Source organism: Mustela nigripes, chromosome 7 (assembly GCF_022355385.1).
Source record: "Mustela nigripes isolate SB6536 chromosome 7, MUSNIG.SB6536, whole genome shotgun sequence".
In the NCBI taxonomy this organism is placed as follows: Eukaryota; Metazoa; Chordata; class Mammalia; order Carnivora; family Mustelidae; genus Mustela; species Mustela nigripes.
In genome coordinates, this window is record NC_081563.1 from 101,895,126 (window position 1) to 101,911,661 (window position 16,536).

The following is a 16,536-nucleotide window of genomic DNA, read 5'->3' on the forward strand; positions in this document are numbered from 1 at the left end:
CAACCAACAAATATACCTCACACTAATTATAAGCTGCAGGGAAGACACAAATATGAAGAAATAGTATCCTCCCCACACAAAACTTATAGACAATTAAGAAAAGGGACCCACATAGGAAATGTCTTATATCAATGTGATGTCAATATTATTTTGTCTAAGTTATTTTGTATGACTTTTCATAAATATTTGAAACATCTCCATAATTAGATTTCTTCAATTCCTAGACAAGGGAGTCACTCAATGTACTTCTTAATATGCCAAAAAGCACCAACTATATCTGGCCCCTAGAAGATAATAAATATTTGATTTGGTTCCATTTCCAACTGTCAAAAGCATAAAATGGAAAATATCTGAAGTTTCTGGTAAAAAGTAGAAATATTTAGAAGTTTCTACTAATAAAATAACACAGGCTATTAGAATCAACATTAAGTTTCTTACCTGTTCAAGCGCTCTAGGAAGGTCATTCACCCAGTGTAAACTAGAATATTAATAACATATTTCTTTTAGCTTAATTCATGTAATTAATTGGTATAATTATCACTCCTATAAATAAAAGCCAACAAAAAGATATTAATTTTGAAGTGTGAAGTTGCATATCAAAATTCACTGATTGTTTTCATATAAGTTTTAAAGTAAAAAATATTCCTAGGGGAAAACCTTCCTTCTATGACACTAGAAAATGTGACAGTACTATAAATATTACAAAGCGTTTAGAACTTAATTTAGTAAATCTCTTGCATTTTATTTTGCCTCTATTCACCCCCTACCAGTGTGTGGTGATATGTGATGGCAAGAATCACAGTCTCTGTAGAGTATGGTCATACTTTCCTGACAGAAGTGGCATCCTCTTATACTGACATCCAGGATAGCACTGAATACCCATTTCAAACCATACTATGTTAAGATCACATTTATCTTTCATAATGCTTTTTAGTAATTATTAGGTAGTTTAAAAATGAAGAAGGTCATATCACAAGCTCTATCATACTTCTGGGGAAACTGAAAGCAACAGAATTAGGTATTTGCAAACAGCAAGTAGAAGAGCCAAAACTCATTCCTACTCCCCGTCCAGGACTCGTTCCCTTAGACCAACATTCTTTATAATGTTTTTCATTTCCTGATAGAATGTACTTTTCTAAATTTGCTTAGCACACCTTAAAAAGCATGGAAGAAATTACAAACTCACTGAAGAAAAAGCTAGAGTACGACTCTCCCAGTCTGGGAATGAGGGGTTCCTGGGACATAGGCCTTTCAGTGCTAACACTACCAAAGTCTTAGGTGAACCACAATGACTGGTCACCCTAAAAACAGCTATCAAAAGGGCTGTGTTGACATGAAGAGCATGTTGAATTTTTGTAAGAAAATATGACTATAAAATGAGGTAGGGGAAATGAAGTTACATACAAACTATTACTGCTGAGTTGTTTGAGGACAGGATCTCCGTCCGGACTCATCTGTGTATTTCCCTAAAGCATCAAGCTCAGAGCCTCACATATTACAAACTATTCAATAAATATTAATATGTTTATGTAATCAATGTGGAGGGGACATGGTAGGAAGCACAAATGGGAAAACATAACCTTAAGGACTATATTTCTGTGTGAAGAAAAATTGAAGTTGAAGGAAATACTAGCTTTTCCTTATTGGCCGAGATGAGTTTCTAAGACTGCACTAATATTTGAATGCTGGAGCCAGTATACTCTTTCCAAATCCTGCCTCCATCAATATGGATACTAAGTTATGTATACTGGGGAAGAAACTATTCTATCACAGATGAGCTTCAGCAAATTGAAAAAAAGTTGTGGAGAAAAAAGTTAAGGTACTATACTATATCAACTCCACTAGGAAGCATATAATTCGTTATTATTTCCCAGAGAAATCTTATAGTTTATAACATAAGAAAACTGGTCTGTGACTTAAAAAAAAATTATTAAGAATTTACTTCATTATTTTTTCTTTACCCCATAATATTAAAACTGTATATCATAAATTATTTATTTATAACATACATTTTTAAGAAGTACAAACAGATTACCAACCTTAAACTGCTAACCACCAAGTCAAATGTGTTTTCTCTGAAGGGAAGGAACTCTTCATCAGCTAAAATGCTGACAGTAGGAATTTCCATTTCTATGATATTTTTCTAGTGGTTAAAAAATAAAAATTCAAAATACATTCATATAGAATCTCAGTTACTAATGCAATCATTGTTAAATTTAAGTCAATGTCATATTTACTTGGCAGTTTCTATTCCTTCCCAAAAAAAAGCCACAAAAAAGCTCAAGAAGTATTTCTTTTTTTTTTTTTAAATATATATATATATTTTTAATTTATTTGACAGAGATCACAAGTAGGCAGAGAAGCAGAAGCAGGCAGGGAGAGAGGAGGAAGCAGGCTCCCTGCTGAGCAGAGAGTCCAATGCGGGGCTCAATCCCAGGATCCTGGGATCATGACCTGAGCTGAAGGCAGAGGCTTTAAACCACTGAGCCACCCAGGTGCCCCTCTTTTTTTTTTTTTTTTTTTTAAAGATTATTTATTTATTTGACAGAGAGAGAGAAAGAGTTTGAGGGAGGCAACACAAGCACAGGGAGCAGGAGAGGGAGAAGCAGGCTTCCTGCTGAGCAGGGAGCCAGATGCTGGGCTCAATCCTAAAACCCTTTATTCTTTCTAATGGCAGTCTGATGTATATCAAAAATTTAAAGATGAACATCAATGAATCCGTAAATTCTACTAGTAGGAATTTATTTCCAGGGAGAAAAAGAAATCAAATGTACCAAGTTGCTTTATATAAGGATGTTCTTTACAGTATCAGTTATTAAGAAAACAGACATATAGCTGCCCTTCAATAGAAATTTAGCTAAATAAACTATGGAATATTCTTATATTGGAATACTATATAGCCATTTAAAAAGGTGGAATTTGGGTTTATATGTATCATTTGCTGATATAAAAGAATGATACCCTGTGAAAAACATGGCATGTTACCTGTACAAAATTATATGTTGGGAGACAGTTATACATCTGCAAAGGTGAAGATCAAAATGTCACCCGTGGTTGCTCCTGAAGGGTGGAACCAGGGATGATATTTTCTTTCCCCTTTACATTTCCTGTATTGTTTCATTTTTTTATGTATTATATATAATCAGGAAAAAGAAACTATTTTCATTTTGAAGGAAATAAAAAACTAAAAATAAAACCAAGAGATCAGAAATCATGACTGTTATAAGGGTACCTACCAAAGCATTTTCTGCAATGTCTACTTGAAAAAACTTTCCAACAGTTTCCTGCAATAGAATAAAGTTAATCAGGTAAGACAAAACAAACAAAAAGCCACTGACAAAACAAAATAACTGCTGAAATTGCTAAAGGAGAAAGTGGCAATCATAGAGTCATTTTGAGTTTTGTAAGGGTATTTTTCTGCAATAAAACCAGTATAGTAAACTATTAGCTTTAATAACATATAGGAAGTTACACAGATTTGAGTAAATGCAATCATGCCTATATTTAACACATTTAACTATATTTAAAAAATACACAACATATGTATGAGTAATCAGCCTCTTCAGTTCACGTCACTGGATTAAGGCTTATGTGTTAACTTTTCCATAGCACAACAGGCTGAGAGTTGGTCTCCACTCCTGGGCCACAAAAGACCTGGACCTTTCAGTTGTTCATTCAAAGAGTTTACAAAGAGTAAAGAAAGACTTAATAAACGCAAACACTTGGGGAGAAGGGGAACTCACTGGTTTCATTTTTCCCTGTTTCATCTCTCCTTTCTTTCTTCCGAGAGCCCTGCACCATTTCTTTCCCAGAATAACACTTTCCACTATGCTCTTTTCTCCAGGATTCTGCTGCCCCCATCATCATCTCTATCAATCTTCCATCTCTGTCTTCTGTGTCTCCTTCCCTTACCTTGAAACAGGCATAAGCCTCCCAATCTCTCCTCACCTCTACCTTCTAGCTGTTCTGTTTGCAATCTACAACTCCAATCTCAATGTTTTTCTCCTTAATTCTTCGTAATCTATTCCAACTTTCACTGTTCTAACAACACTATTTACAAACACTATTAACAACCTAATCAACTACAACAGCATGTCTGCTCTCAGTCCTACTTTACTTGACCTCTCTGAAGTCCAGCACTGTTGGTGGTCTCCTAGAAACATCTTCAGTACTTTCTACTCTGCCTCCCCTCCTTCTAATCCTTTCCACTTCATGCACACCCCCTTCTTAAAGACCTTTCTTGCCCACAACTTGGAAAGGGTACCCTATTATTGCCTGGTCACTGCTAACTAGTCAAGTGCAACTGGTGTGCAAGTGAATGTTTAACTACAGGCCTCAAAAAAAAAAAAAAAAAAAAAGTCCCCTGAGTTGTAGTGTTTGCCAGTTTCTGTGGTGTAATTCCTGTTCATTCTCCCACCCCCAGAAACAATTGTGGATGGTTCTTTTCTATATGCTTCTCAAGTAAGCTTATATTCCCATGGCTTCAGTTATCACCTCTGATAGGCTTCCAAATAAGAACAATAGCCTCCACGTAACCTTGTCTCACTTTATCCTGTTGCTAACCTTTGGAGATAGGTATTACTGCTCACATTTTACAGCAACTGAAGTCTGGAGAAGTTGGGTAACTGGCCCAACAGTATATAGTCAGTAAGTGGCAGAGCAGAATTTGAAATCCCTAACTGTCCAAGTTCAAGTCAGTGCTCTTAACCTCAACATCCCAATTCCAGTTCTACATTTCCAGCGACCTGTCAGACATTAACGCTAAAAACAGTCCACTGTTACCTCAAACGTAACATATTTAAAATGGGAAATTCCCGGGCTCCTTGCCCCACTACATCCCCTGACTTTTTCCAGTCACTGAAGTAACTTCAAAGTTATCTTGCATTTATTCATGCAATATTAACTTAACAAATCTTCACTGTGTATTCTAGGTATTGAGAACTTAGCAGTGACCACAAATGAGCAAGACTATGGCGTTTATATTCCAGTAAGAAAAGAGAGACACCAATTAAACAAACATATATCAGATGCCAATAAATAAGTGGAAATAAGCTATGGAAAGAGGGAAATACCCAGTGGTGAGTGGGGACCCTATTTTATAGAACAGTCAGGAAAGGAATCTTTGATGAAGAGTCATTTGAGCAAAGACCTGAAACAGGTAAAGAAGTAAGCCACCCAGATATCATGAGGAAGAACAGAGAACAACAAGTATAATGCAAAGCCCTGGCCAGTTTGAGAGACAGAGAGAAGGTCAGGGTTGCTGTTAAGTAAGGAACCAGGGTAAGGACATAAGGCCAGATAAATGTTAGGGGAGCCAGATCACTGAGGGTCTTATGGATTAAGAATCTGGATTATTACTGAATTAGAGGAGAAGCCAACAGCTCTGAGCAGAGGGCTGGCAATGAAATGACTTGTGCTTTAAAAGAATTACTTTGCTGTGAGAATGGACTGCTGAGGGCGAGGGTAGAAGCAGGGAGGCCAGTAAGGAGGCTACTGCAGTATAGACCAATATGATAATAATGAAAGTAGTAGGAAGTGGTAGTTACAGATATATTTTGAAATCCAAGTAATATTTGTTGATGGATTCAATGTGGGAGGTGAGGACAGAAGAGGCATCAATGAACAAGTTTTCTGGCCTGATCAACTAGAAGAATAGATTTGCCCTGTCCATGACAACAGTGTTTTGGGAGCTTCTCATACCCTACGCCTACCAGCCTAGCCCAAGTGTATGTTTTTGTTGAAGTAGATTCAATATAGAAAGCCCACTGTAATCTGGTGTCCAACACAGTGTCACATATACAGGAGCTAAGATGATAAACAAATGTCTTTATTGTCTGAATTAGGAAATGCAAAATAAAATGGTATAAGCCTTAAAAAAGATACTTATATACAATCACATAGAAATATTTCTAATAACAATATTAACATTTTTCTCAGATAAAAGATTAGCTTAATAATATTTTCCAAATGAATGTCAATCTGATTTTACTTGAAGTATCAAAAACATTTGCACAAAATGAGAATGAAGAGCAACAGATCTCATACAGATTTAAAGAAATTTTAAGTAGGAATCACTGTATAAAGCAGACTGAAAAAAAAACCCACTTTAAGAAAAAAATACTTAGGAGGAGACACAAAACAACCATTGGCTCACCATTTTTTAAAAATTTAGTGATTTTGATAAAATCTAAATATGAGGGGCATCTGGGTGGCTCAGTGGGTTAACCCTCTGCCTTCAGCCCAGGTCAGGATCCCAGGATCCTGGGATTGAGCCCCACATCATGCTCTCTGCTCAGCCTCTTTCTGCCTGCCTCTCTGCCTACTTGTGATCTCTGGTAAATAAATTAAAAAAACAAAAAACAAAAAACAAAAAACAAAAACTAAATATGATACAAACTGAACTAAGGAAGACTTTCTTTAACAACAGTCAATTTTATTTCTTAAGGTAAATTAAGTCACTGAATAGATATACCTTATTCAAATGTTGTGCTATGTATCCTCTTCCACAACCAACATCCAAAGCAAGGGAAAAATTTCTAAAAAATAGACACAGAAGTTATATTTTGTCTGTAATAACACAGTCTACAGAACAATTACTAAAACTGATTTTTCTTAAGTGAAAACATTTTAATGAACACAACTTTCAAAAAGTTACACCATCTGCCTTTTCTGCCTCACCTTATAAGCTGTTTCTACCAGAGAACATATTAAAGGAGCAAGTCTATCTGTTCCAGACATTCACAGGACCTCACAGTCAACTGGCTTCCCATGAGGTTGGTCCATGATGTGGATTCAAAGAACAAATTTAGTGGTGATATTTTAATTTAATTACACAAATAAAGAATGAAAAGAAGCTAACATAAGTTAACATGAAAATATCAGCATAGCTGTCAGGAACGTAATGATCCCTTTTTCTCAAATTTGTCGAGGCAGCAGATAACTTAAAATCATGTAAAATACCGTGAAATACTAATATGTTAAAATAAAAAACAAAACAAAACACCAACTAAATAGTAGCTAACTTTTACTAAAATCATAGCAGGTTTAAAGCAATATGCTAAGGGTTCAAAGTAAGTCAACCCAAGGTCACTCAACTAATAAGCAGTAATCAGAACTTGAATTCAGTTAGTCAGAATCCTGAACCAGAATTTTTTTTTATTAACATATGTAATGTATTATTAGCCCCAGGGGTACAGATCTGCCAATCATCAGTCTTACACAATCCACAGCACTCACCATAGCACATACTCTCCCCAATGTCCATATCTTAGCCACCCTATCCCTCCCTGCCCACCCCCAGCAATCTTCAGTTTGTTTTTTGAGATTAAGAGTCTCTTATGGTCTGTCTCCCTCCCAGTTCCCATCTTGTTTCATTTTTTCCCTCCCTATCTCCCATAACCCCCTCCCTGTCTCTCAAATTCCTCTTATCAGAAAGATCATACAATAGTTGTCTTTCTCTGATTGACTTATTTCACTCGGCATAATACCCTCTAGGTTCCATCCCCGTTGTTGCAAATGGCAGGATTTCGGTTTTTTTGATGGCTGCATAGTATTCCAGTGTGTGTGTATGTGTGTGTGTGTGTGTGTGTGTACCACATCTTCTTTATCCATTCATCTGTTGATGGACATCTAGGTTCTTTCCATAGTTTGGTTATTGTGGACATTGCTGCTATAAACATTCAGGTGCACAGACCTCTTCGGATCACTACATTTGTATCTTTAGGGTAAATACCCAGTGGTGTGATTGCTGGGTCATAGGGTAGCTCTATTTTCAACTTTTTGAGGAACCTCCATACTGTTTTCCAGAGTGGCTGCACCAGCTTGCAATCCCACCAACAGTGTAGAAGGGCTCCCCTTTCTTTGCATCCTCAACAACATCTGTTGTTTTCTGACTGGTTAAGTTTAGCTATTCTGACTGGTGTGAGATGGTATCTCACTGTGCTAAACGAGAATTATTATCTCCCATACTACATTGCCTCCTCTAAGTATATGTTATACAAAACCAGTTCATACATCTAGTTGTAAGCCAAATTCATTGACAAGAAAACTTAAAAGTTTTATCCACTAATAACATTTTTTCTACTGGAACCAAAATTAGGAGTCCTTTTTCAATTTCTGTTAAAAACTTATGTCAAAAATATAGAACACCAGAGAACTGGTAGTGAGAAAGAACCATTTACTTACATAACACCCTCTATCTTGGTTGTGAACACAGGCAGTATGACATGATAAAAGTATACAAGCTTTGGGATCGGAAAGACAAGATTTAGAATTCTGAGCCTGCAATTTACTGGCTCTGTGACCATGGACAAGTGATTTAATCTTACTGAATGTTTCCCCATCTATAAGATTAAATCACTTGTCTATAAAATGAAAAAGTTACTACCTCCCTCAAGAGAATTTTATGAAATGGTGCATTTAAAGTATCTAGCACAGTACAAATGCTCAACAAAAGTTAGTTATGAGTTATTTTTATCACAGATTATAACACTTCTTTAAAAAGATTTATCCATGAGACAGAGAGTGCGTGCCCGTGTGCAAACAGTGGGGGGACAGGAGGATGCAGATCCCCAGGACCCTGGGATCATGACCTGAGCCAAAGGCAGACACTTAACCTGCTGAGCCACCCAGGAGCCCCCAGTTTATAAAAGTAATTAAATGGACTTCAGATACCACAAAGAAGACACTTAATCTGTGGGGTTAAGTTTTTTTAAGAATAAACAAAAGATCAGTGTGGACAATATAAACTATACTTCATAACAATAGAACATTAGTGCAAGGGCATTTACACTGGTATTTTTTTAGACTGTATTTTTAATAATTTAGTTCTAAAGAGTTAATGTTAGTTTAAAACATGCTTTTAGCCACAATCCCAAGTCTCACTGTAGATCTATGTTTTGCTCAGTACTATGACATAAAAGACTGCAAAATCCATACTAACTTGGAAAATTTATTTCATTTTTATTCAATGGCCTATAATCCAGGCAAATGACTGCAGTACAGAGAGCTAGCTACTTGTTTCATATCCTTAAAATAATGGAACTAATAAAACAGATGAAATGGGGGTGATTATCCGTAACAATGAAGAATTTTTTACCATATGAAATTAATTCATCCCTAAACTCTTTTAAGTAGCAAGAAATCTCTAAAAAATGACTTAGTTTTTGATTTTAAAAAATTCCCCTTTTTATAAACAAATGTAATAAATTCATCCCTTGTTTGTCTAATTTAATGGATGTCTTTAGAAAAAAGAGCACAAAAAAGTGATTTGTTAACATCATAGAACAATCTACAGTAAAGACATTATTTAACTATTATTTATGTGGTTCCTGCCACACATCTATAAACTTGAATTTGTAAAATTTTTGTTATGCCTAATACAGAGCAAAGAATTCATCAAGGTTTTATTTTTTAATAATTTTTTTTTTTAATTTGACAGAGAGAGATCACAAGTAGGCAGAGAGAGAGGAGGAAGCAGGCTCCACTCCGAGCAGAGAGCCCGAAGCGGGACTCAATCCCAGGACCCCGAGATCATGACCTGAGCCGAAGGCAGACGCTTAACCCACTGAGCCACCCAGGCACCCATGGTTTTAATACTTCTTCAAAGTGTTCTCAAATCTGCCACTATATAATTGTCAGAGAAACCTACTGCCATTAACAATACTTAAGATAAAATGGCCAAAGTCTCATGTAATAACCCGAGTGGGGAATGAATCTAGGTAGTCTCTTTCCTTCACTTAGCCAAAGATTCTGTTGTTATTGTAGTTAAATTTTTAAAGCTAGGTTTAGTAAATCTTAAAAATTCACAGGCGGTCAATTTTCATCTTCAGTTTTGGAGCAATGTTTTCATTACTGGCTTTTAGCCAAATGAAACTGAATCAGTCATTCAGGTTCATAAAGAAGCTATGAGCTGAGCTTCTATTCTTTTTTTTTCCAACAAGGGGAAAAAAAGAACACTTGCTCTTCAGACATAAAAAAGGAGCGATCTGGGGTGCCTGGGTGGCTCAGTCAGTTAAGCATCTGCATTTGGCACAGGTCATGATCTCAGGGTCTTGGGATCAAGCCCCACATCAGTCTCCCTGCTCAGTTGGGAGTCTGCTTCTCCCTTTCCCTGTGCTCCTGTTTTTTTTCTTACTCTCTCTCCCAAATTAAAAAAAAAAAAAAAAAAAAAAGGGAGAGACTTAAGAGTGATTAAAATCACTAATCCCAGTAATAAATTCCTTCAGATTCTGCCATTCAACACATTAAGCTCTCAACATTCAATCTCTTAAATCTTCAGTCAAAAGTTAATTGCATTTTATTATGATAGTCATCACATACCTCGCTATGTCATACACACGGTCTGCGATCCGACTTCCAACCTGAAGGATTACAAGCAGCAATGATGTATACAAGTTGAATAGGTTTAACAAAGGAGCAACACTTTTTCAGTATTCAATAATCCACAGGTTACTTATGTTTCTACATATTGTTAAGTACTTCTCACTATCCCACTTTCAATTTGACCACAAATTATATAAATCTGACCATAAATTATAAACAAAATAAATTATACTATCCCAGGAAACAAACTGAAGTGAATTACTTCAGAAGTCCATTTAATGAACCCAAGACTAAATATCCATGAATATGTATGTATATGTTGGCCTTTACATTCTATGTTCTATATAAGATTATAAGGATAAGAAGCAACAGAAGCATAACAGATACATTATTGTCCAGAGATATTAGCATGAAGTATATGAAAGTGAAAAAATATTGTTAGCTAGGGTTTATTACAGATCAATGTATAAATGATCAATTAAAAACTCTATTATTTGAAGACTCATAGGAAATTCTGTGAAACTACTACACAAGTAAGCTGCTTTTCCAAGGAACATGTGCAAATTAGAAAGTCCGTCAGATCTGAAGAACCTGCGCTTCAGGCTATTCTTCCTAGTCCCATCCCAATTTAAAAGAGGCCATAAGGAAAGTGCTTCCTTTTGCCAGGCTAGCTTCATCTGACAGGAGCAAAGATGTGAGAGCCCAAGATTCTTCACATTCCTCTATTCCTTCATAAACACCCCAGAGCTTCTATTAGGACTTGGAAGTTCAGAACATATGTGTACTTGCTTTGGGGGAAAAGAAGGGGAAAGGAAAGAGGTATACCAGAAGTCTTTCCCTGGAGGAGTCTACTTTGTATATCATTCTTATTATGAATAACTTGTTTATTACAAAAAGAACATTCATATACTTCACCTCATTTATTCTAGTCCTACAGATTGATAAGGCCTCAGTCAATTCATAATCTACACACTTTGCTTGGAGAAGAGTGGTTAGAAATACACATCTTCTAAGTATATGTCATTATAAGCCCTAAGAACCAACACAGTCAATCACCTGGTCAGGCCAAACTTGCACAGAGTTCTGTCCAAAGGAGCTCAAAAACTGTTTCTTGCTTTGGCTTTTAAGAGTTCACTACACTTAACATCAATTTTAATTCATTCCCAAAGAAACATTCACTTAGGCCTGAAGTTGGAGCTGTGTGTCCAGAGAGTACAAACCCTCAGTTTCTAGTCCACTTGGGCAGAGGAAGAGGTCTTTCAAACGAGTATAAATCAGAGATCTTAATTTATCTTAATTAATTTTCCTAAAACATAAACCAGATCCCATCATCCCACTACTTAAAGACATCCAGGCGCTCAACAGGCTAGGAGTGCCCAGATGGTTCAGTCGGTTAAAAGACTGACTCTTGATATTTGGCTCCAGTAATGATCTCAGGGTTGTGAGATCAAGCCCCAGGGTTGATTTTCCACCCCCTATCCCCAAAACCAAAACCAAAAAACCATTCAACAGGTTCACATTCCTCTAGAGCAGGGCTGACCAACAGAAAAACAATGAGAACAATATATGTCACTTTTAAAAAGTAAAAAGGAACAGGAGAGATTATTTTTCACATATTTTACTTAACACAATATATCAAAACTACCATTTCTTTTTTTAAAAATATATTTTATTTCTTTGACACAAAGAGGGATCACAAGTAGGCAGAGAGAAAGGGGGAAGCAGGTTACCTGCTAAGCAGAGAGCCCGTTCTGGGGCTTGATCCCAGGACCCTGAGATAATGCCATGAGGCGAGGGCAGAGGCTTAACCCACTGAGCCACCCAAGCGCCCCTCAAAACTACAATTTCAACAGGTAATCAAGATTTTTAAAAATCTACTAATGGAATATTTTGCATCCTTTTTTCACACTAAGTTACTGAAATCCAGTGCATTTTACAGATGCATTGCATCTCAATTGGACTAGCTATATTTCAAGCACTCAATAGCCACATGTGGCCAATGATTATCATACTGACTGGGCAGTTCAGCTGGACGAGAAAATCCAAAGTTCCTATCTTCTACTGCCCTAATAACCTGCGCCCCTCCCTGACCTCCTCTCCCACTCTCTCCTTCACCGAAGCTTCAGTAGAGACCTCAATAAGGTCCTTTCCGCCTCAGAAACTCTTCTTCCCTTTGCTTAAAGGCTATTCCCTCCAGATCTTAGCTTGCCTAATTCCTCATCATGTCGTCTGCCTGAGCGGCCTTCTCTGACCATCGCAGTCATTATACCACTTCACTTAAGCACCTCACCTTACTTCTTTGGCTGAAATTACATTTCTTGTTCACCGACGCCCACAAGAATGAAATTTCCTGAAGGTAGCGGTCTTATTCTGCCCATGACAGAGGTGTAACTGAAGCAATATTTGCTGTGAGTGAGTGAATGGATGAATGAATAGCAACGTACAAATAACCTCACCCACCCGCTCAGTGATTACGGTAGACGCTCAGATAGGCAGGGCAGCTGCTCAAGGTCATCCGGCGAGATGGGGCGAAGTGGGTTCAGGTGGGGTCGGCTGGGGCCTGGCCGGAGCCCCTCATCCGGCGCCAAAGCTAGGGGCCGTCCTCTCCCACTGCCCCGCGGACTTACCTCCTCTTTCAGGTAGTCAAACTTCATCGGCTCAGGCTGCCGGGCCGCCCAGTTTTTCTGTTTCCTCTTCAAATCCCGATCGAAGATATTTAGGGCTCTCGTCGAGGTGCTGCCTGGGGAAGAAACGCCGGACGCGACCTCCCTGAGGCCGAGGTTCTTTACTGGGACCCCAGCCGCGGGAGATCGCATTCTCAAGACCCAAAGACCACCAAGCCGCAGCATGTCCGGCTGAGACGCCACTTATCGGCGCACTTATCTTGCGCATGCGCCACCGCGGCTCCCGCGCCTGCGCCGAAGATCGCTGCAGAAAGGAAAGGGGAGGTAGTTTGGCCGGCCTCTCTTGCCATCACGGCGAAGCGTCACGCAGAGGATTGTGGGTGTGGGTCGCACGTGAGACTCGGCGAGAACTCGGGGGGAGGTGAGTGGATTTCGATTTCTAGAAGATGGGCTGTGGAGAGTCCCGAACCGGTTTTTGACAGGGTCTTCTTTGGATTCATGAGGGGTTGCGCTCTTTTTCTTTCCCATTCCGGTCTCATTTTTCAGACTTTTTGGTCCTCGCCAGGGTCTTGTCGAGGGGCCTCAGCCCAGTAGCTGTGCCTTGAGGTTTGGGCTTGGAAAGGAGATCGCCGTTCTAGGACCACCCTGGTGTTCTCTGCCTTAGAGGGTTGTTAGAGGGGACAGTGAAGGTGGGCGTCGGAAGGTGAGGTCAGGTCATCCATCTCTGAATATCTAACGTTTATCGAATGCTTTTGTTGTAAACATTTATATGCATTGCCACTCACAGTTGGATGAAATGGTACCTGCCTCGGTCCCTAACTGTTTAGAGGGTTAAATGCTTCATGTATAAGTGCATTATTGAAACCTGTGTGTCTTTTTTTTTTTTTTTTTGATTTATAAAAATTGTTTTCAAATTTAAGTAAAAATTCAAGGCTTGTTTTCAGAACAAAGCACTGCTATTGCTACCCTGCTTGATCAGTTCCTTTTTGTTAATGATAGTCAACGACTCTGGGGATGCCTGGGTGGCTCATCGGTTAAGGGTCTGCCTTCGGCTTCGTGGTGATCCCACGATCCTGGGATCGAATTCCCCATGGACCCCTAGTTCAGCGGGGAGCGTGCGTCTCCCTCTACCTGCTGCTCTCCTGCTTGTGCGCGGTCTCTCTCTCTCTCTGACGAATGGATAGATAATCTTTAAAAAAAAAAAAAAAAATTAGCTCCGCAAAAATCTAATCGAGATGGGGGAAAATACTGATCTCTCTCTCTCTCTCCCTCTCTTCTCTCTCTCTCTCTCTCTCTCGAAAAATACTAATCTCTCTCTCTGTCTCCCTCTTCTCTCTCTCTCTCTCACACACACACACACAAACACACAGTCTAATATGTTTGGGGAGAATCAGCCCACTTGGGCCTTATAGAATAAATTATAGAGAGAACTGATGTTTGTTAATAACTAGGATAAAAATTTGCCAGGTTTTTGAAGGATGGTAGGAGTTAAAGAGGGAGTTTTGTGAACCGAATCTGAATTGATTTGAGTCTATTTAGTTAGGAGACCAGCCTTGTACAACTAAGGATTGATCAGAGTAGTAGCATGAAGTAAGGACTAACAGGAAGAGTGGGACCAGAATGTGAAGAAACAAATAGGATCAACTGAGGCTTGGGAAACTTTTGATTACGTTAGCTTTTAACTTTTAACAGGTACACAGGTATACAAAAAGAAATGTAGAAATTCCAGGTGAGTGCAGTTGGCTAGTAAGCGTTTGTCTCCCTCTGTAAAGCCCTGGAATTGTGCTTGGTTTTGTTTTAAATTTATTTCTATGCTGTGTAGTCAAAAGAGGATACTCTGATAGTTTTTGCTTTTCTGTATGTGACTCAGAATAAGTTTGGGAAATGAAATTGGATGTGTTACCTTTATTTATATTTAACTTAGACTATATTGTGAATAAGCATTTTTTTCCCTAAGTATCTTTTTAAAACTAATTCTTCATTATCATAATATTTGTTTCACTTCTTAGGATTTGATTTCTTGAAGCATTTGTCCAGTCAGACATTTAAAAATGGCATCCAAACAAGAAATAATGAGTGACCAGCGGTTTAGGAGGGTTACAAAAGATCCAAGATTTTGGGAGATGCCAGAAAAGGACCGAAAAGTCAAAATTGACAAGAGATTTCGAGCAATGTTTCATGACAAAAGGTTCAAGTTGAATTATGCTGTGGATAAAAGAGGACGCCCTATCAACCACAGCACTACAGAGGACTTGAAACGTTTTTATGATCTTTCAGATTCTGATTCAGATCTATCTGATGAAGATGGTAAAGCATTGAACCAAAAGAAGATGAAGAAGAAAAAACCCCAGACTAACAAAATAGAATCAAAAAGTATAGTTGAGGAGAAAAAGAAAGAAACCAAGAAAATTAACCAGAAGGATTCTGGAGATAAAAATGATTTAGATAACTCTGACAAAATCCAGAAAATGAAAAAGTCATGCAAACCTAAGAAGGTAGATTCAAAAACAATTCCCAAGAAAGACACAGACGAATTTACACAAAAAAGGACAAAAGAGAAAAAAAGCATTATTCAGCATAGTACAGACTCATGTCCCAAAGGAAAACTAAGCACAGGCGACTTGGGCCACTCTGAAATTGTGAAATCTCCCAAGGTCAAGCACTCTGAAGCAAGAAGAGAAATGCAGTCAGGTTGGTTGGAAAGAATTATAGGTTCTTTTATATTACATTATTTGTTTTTAGACTGATTTTTTTAAAAAGGCATATATAGCATTTTCATAGTCTAATGGAAATGATCTAATGCTTATTTGGGAGCATAAAGCTGTGAAAGAAAAAAAAATGCCACATAATGATTATTTTTTATTTGGTGCTATAATGGCTAGGAGAGAAAAACTTGAGACTAAGCAATGATTTTGATTTGTGGTAGGCACTAGTGAAAGTTATATTCTTCAACCAGATCAAGTGTTATATGTTGTCATGAATAGTAAGAGAAGGTGTGTGTGAAGAGGGCTAGTAGAGTTGTGTATTCATCCATCCTTCATTCATTCAACTACTTTTAGTAACTAATATGTGGCAGGTAGAACGTGAGTAAGACATGGTTCCCCATCTTGGGGCTACTGCTAGCCTGTGCAAATTAGAAAAAGTTATGCCCTTTTGGATACATAGAACTCCTACTAGAGTTCACAGTTAGGTAAGGGACAGCATCTTTGAGTGAAGCGGTAGGTTTATTCCCCGTGAGTAGACACAGCACCTTTACAAGGTGCATAGCTAGTTGAGTGGATTTTATCTTATCTTGATTTCAGCCCTTCATAAGATCCTGTATTGCAAATAAAAGCCTGCTAAACTCTGCAGTGGCACCAGACAACTGTTTCAATATATAATCAACTTAAATTTTAATGGCATAGTTCACGTTCTATTTTCATACTAATCTGAAGTATAAAATTTGGACGAGCCACATTACAAGTGCTCACTTGCTGCATGTGGCTGCTGGCTATGTACGGGACACCACAGATCTAATGTAGAAGAAATTAGATCTATAATATAATATAAATAACAGTATGTGCCATAAAAAGTGTTTAGCAGAGGGCCA

General features: G+C 38.0%; 2 protein-coding genes across 9 annotated transcripts in view; one reads left to right on the forward strand and one right to left on the reverse strand.

Moving 5' to 3' along the window:
- The window catches only part of NDUFAF5 (NADH:ubiquinone oxidoreductase complex assembly factor 5), a 29,180-nt gene extending 15,954 nt beyond the window's left edge, over positions 1-13,226 (reverse strand). For all 8 annotated transcript variants that reach the window (XR_009405431.1, XR_009405430.1, XR_009405432.1 and 5 more), the window contains exons 1-6: positions 12,951-13,226; positions 10,321-10,361; positions 6,473-6,536; positions 3,237-3,284; positions 2,040-2,143; positions 439-478 (exon numbers count right to left, since the gene is read on the reverse strand). Coding sequence is in view for 4 of the 8 variants with exons in the window: in XM_059406515.1 (XP_059262498.1) it covers positions 439-478; positions 2,040-2,143; positions 3,237-3,284; positions 6,473-6,536; positions 10,321-10,361; positions 12,951-13,172 (519 nt within the window). In the remaining 4 variants the exon portion in view is untranslated. The remainder of the gene's footprint in view (positions 1-438; positions 479-2,039; positions 2,144-3,236; positions 3,285-6,472; positions 6,537-10,320; positions 10,362-12,950) is intronic.
- A 45-nt stretch (positions 13,227-13,271) lies between these two features.
- Positions 13,272-16,536, forward strand: part of ESF1 (ESF1 nucleolar pre-rRNA processing protein homolog) — a 62,066-nt gene continuing 58,801 nt past the window's right edge. Inside the window, exons 1-2 of the mRNA XM_059406521.1 lie at positions 13,272-13,368; positions 14,957-15,638. Of these exons, the coding sequence (XP_059262504.1) occupies positions 14,999-15,638 (640 nt within the window). The 5' untranslated portion in view covers positions 13,272-13,368; positions 14,957-14,998. The remainder of the gene's footprint in view (positions 13,369-14,956; positions 15,639-16,536) is intronic.